Source organism: Carlito syrichta, unplaced genomic scaffold (assembly GCF_000164805.1).
Source record: "Carlito syrichta isolate Samal-C Ts95f unplaced genomic scaffold, Tarsius_syrichta-2.0.1 Scaffold302368, whole genome shotgun sequence".
Lineage (NCBI taxonomy): Eukaryota > Metazoa > Chordata > Mammalia > Primates > Tarsiidae > Carlito > Carlito syrichta.
In genome coordinates, this window is record NW_007246464.1 from 53,349 (window position 1) to 55,657 (window position 2,309).

Consider the following 2,309-nt stretch of genomic DNA (forward strand, 5'->3'; position numbering starts at 1 on the left):
ATCATGCATTGGGCAAGGACTGTAAAAGTCATGAACTTGTCATTACAAAAGTTATGACCGCTCAGAGGGGGAGCAGGTGGGGGTTCGATCTTCCAGAAAACTGGGCCCTATCTACAGGGAAGCCAAGGATCCCCCGAAGCTACCCACTGGGAATGCCTAGGAGATAAGGGGAGGTGCACCCTCCACTAGCTCTAAGGAATGTCATCTGGGAAGTTGCAGAATGAGAATCCTTGTCATGCCCTTCTCGAGGGGCTATGATAATGTGGGCGGACATGGATGGGTGTCTGTGTCACAGGATCTCTAAGACATCCACAGGTGGTCAGTAAGGAAGTCACGGCAGTCAGGTGCCACATCTCCAAGGAAAAGGATTTAAGCCAGGGCTTTGGGGGGCTACGAGGCCACACTCACCTAGAGTGTGGGCCCCCTCCCTGTCTGTGGGGGGTGAACTTTTCTTAAATAAATGTTCTCTTCTTTCACCTCTGTGTGTTGCAATTCTTTGCATTTACTCGGATCTCTGGGTTGCCAGCGCACACCTCCGGCTTGCCGACTCCAGCGGTGCTGGGCCTCCATCCATCTCACCCTCACCCTATCCGTACCCTAACAAGTGGGGCAGAGTGACAGTACACTATAGAGGTTTCCCAGCCTGTGTGTCCACCATGAGTTCACCCGCTCCTGAGCCTAGCCACGAAATGGGCACTTTCTGCTAGCGGCTCAGCAGATGTCTTTCTTCACTGCAAGCAAAGGTGGGGAGCGCCGCGTGCAAAGCGAGAACATCCTACGTACGAGATTCAAGCGGGTTTCTAGAATGTGGATCTGCTTCTGCAGCTTTTGGGGGTTACTGGCCTCCTGGATTTTCACAAAGATCTGCTTCTGGTTGGCGACTTTCTTTTCCATCTGAGCAATCTGAAAAAGAGGGAGAGATTCTACGGCTCACGACAGCAACGTGCCGAGACAAAAACGACCAGGTCCTTTCCTTTCCTCTAAATGGAATTTTAACTTACCTTAGACACCTGCTCAGTCTGACTTAGTCTTCGCCAATTTGGGATAAAATGAGGTCATCTTTGCCCTCCCCCGTGCATGTAACTGCCACTCACCTGTGGACATAAATGCTGCCTGCCCCAAGTCCTGGTTTCTAGCAGAAATGACTATGTCCCCGACAGGCCTTGGTGACTTGTGGAGGTGTTTTCTAGCTCTTGCAATGACGAAGGCGCTAATGGCATTTAATGAGTGGTCACGAGCTGCCACACACCCTGCAGCACGTGAGACAGGGCCAGACATCCAAGAGTTGTCCCCTTCCCCTGTGACTTCCCATGACATAGGTGGAAAGCCTTGTGATACGTTTGTGTACCTAGAATCACACTATCATTTATACGTGCACACAGAATTTTTTGTTCAGTTCTAGCAGACGCCAAATTGTCCAGGAATATATCACTATACAAGTCAAAAGAAGATTGTCCTTTGCTTTGTTTGGAACTTCACCAAGAGTCGGCCACTTTGGAAATTACGTCACCAGCACAACCTGGATCGGTCTTTGAGTTGTGGAGATGACAAGCCTGAGTCAGTCTGCAGCGGGCTGTGGACAGGCCCCTAACCACATTTTTTAGGCCACGGTCTGCACACTACAGCTCTTGGCCAAATCCAGCCCACCGCCTGTTTTTGTCAATAAAGTTTTATTAGAACACAGCCACACCCATTCTTATAAGTCTTGTCTACAGCTGCCTCTGTGTTATCAAGGCAAAACAGAAAGCCCAACTGAACAGTGGCTTAGATTATGACTTAGCTTTTTTTCTCATAATAGGTTGTTGGCTTACATTTAGTAGCTCAAGAAAGTAAGGACAAGATCTCTGTAATTCTCTGTAATTTACCTGGTCCTTCTCTTACACTTAAAAGATAGCTGCCACTGCACCGGCCTTCACAGTCATATTCCAGGAAGGAAGGTAGGAGAAGCGATATGAATGAAGGGGAAGGAAAGCAAAACTTCTCCAGAAATTCTCAACAGACTTCCCCTTAAAACTCATTACTGACTGAGCACAGTGGTTCACACTTGTAATCCTAACACTTCGGGAGGCCAAGGCCAGAGGATTACTTGAGTCCTGGTGTTTGAGACTAGCCTCGTCAATATAGTAACACCTTGTCTCTACTAACTAATTCCTCCCAGCCAGGAGTTTTTTTTTTTTTTTTTTTGAGTTGGAGTCTCACTCTGTCGCCCATACGAGTTGCAGTGGCCACTCCCAGCCACCACAGCCTCGACCTGCTGGGCTCCGGCAATCCTTCCACCTCAGCCTTCCAAGTAGCTGGAACTACAGGCG

The 2,309-nt window shown here is 48.9% G+C and overlaps 1 protein-coding gene across 1 annotated transcript in view; it reads right to left on the reverse strand.

The window, feature by feature from the left end:
- The window catches only part of CCDC63 (coiled-coil domain containing 63), a 35,354-nt gene that overhangs the window by 28,465 nt on the left and 4,580 nt on the right, over positions 1-2,309 (reverse strand). Inside the window, exon 2 of the mRNA XM_008056459.1 lies at positions 784-903. Within this exon, the coding sequence (XP_008054650.1) occupies positions 784-903 (120 nt within the window). The remainder of the gene's footprint in view (positions 1-783; positions 904-2,309) is intronic.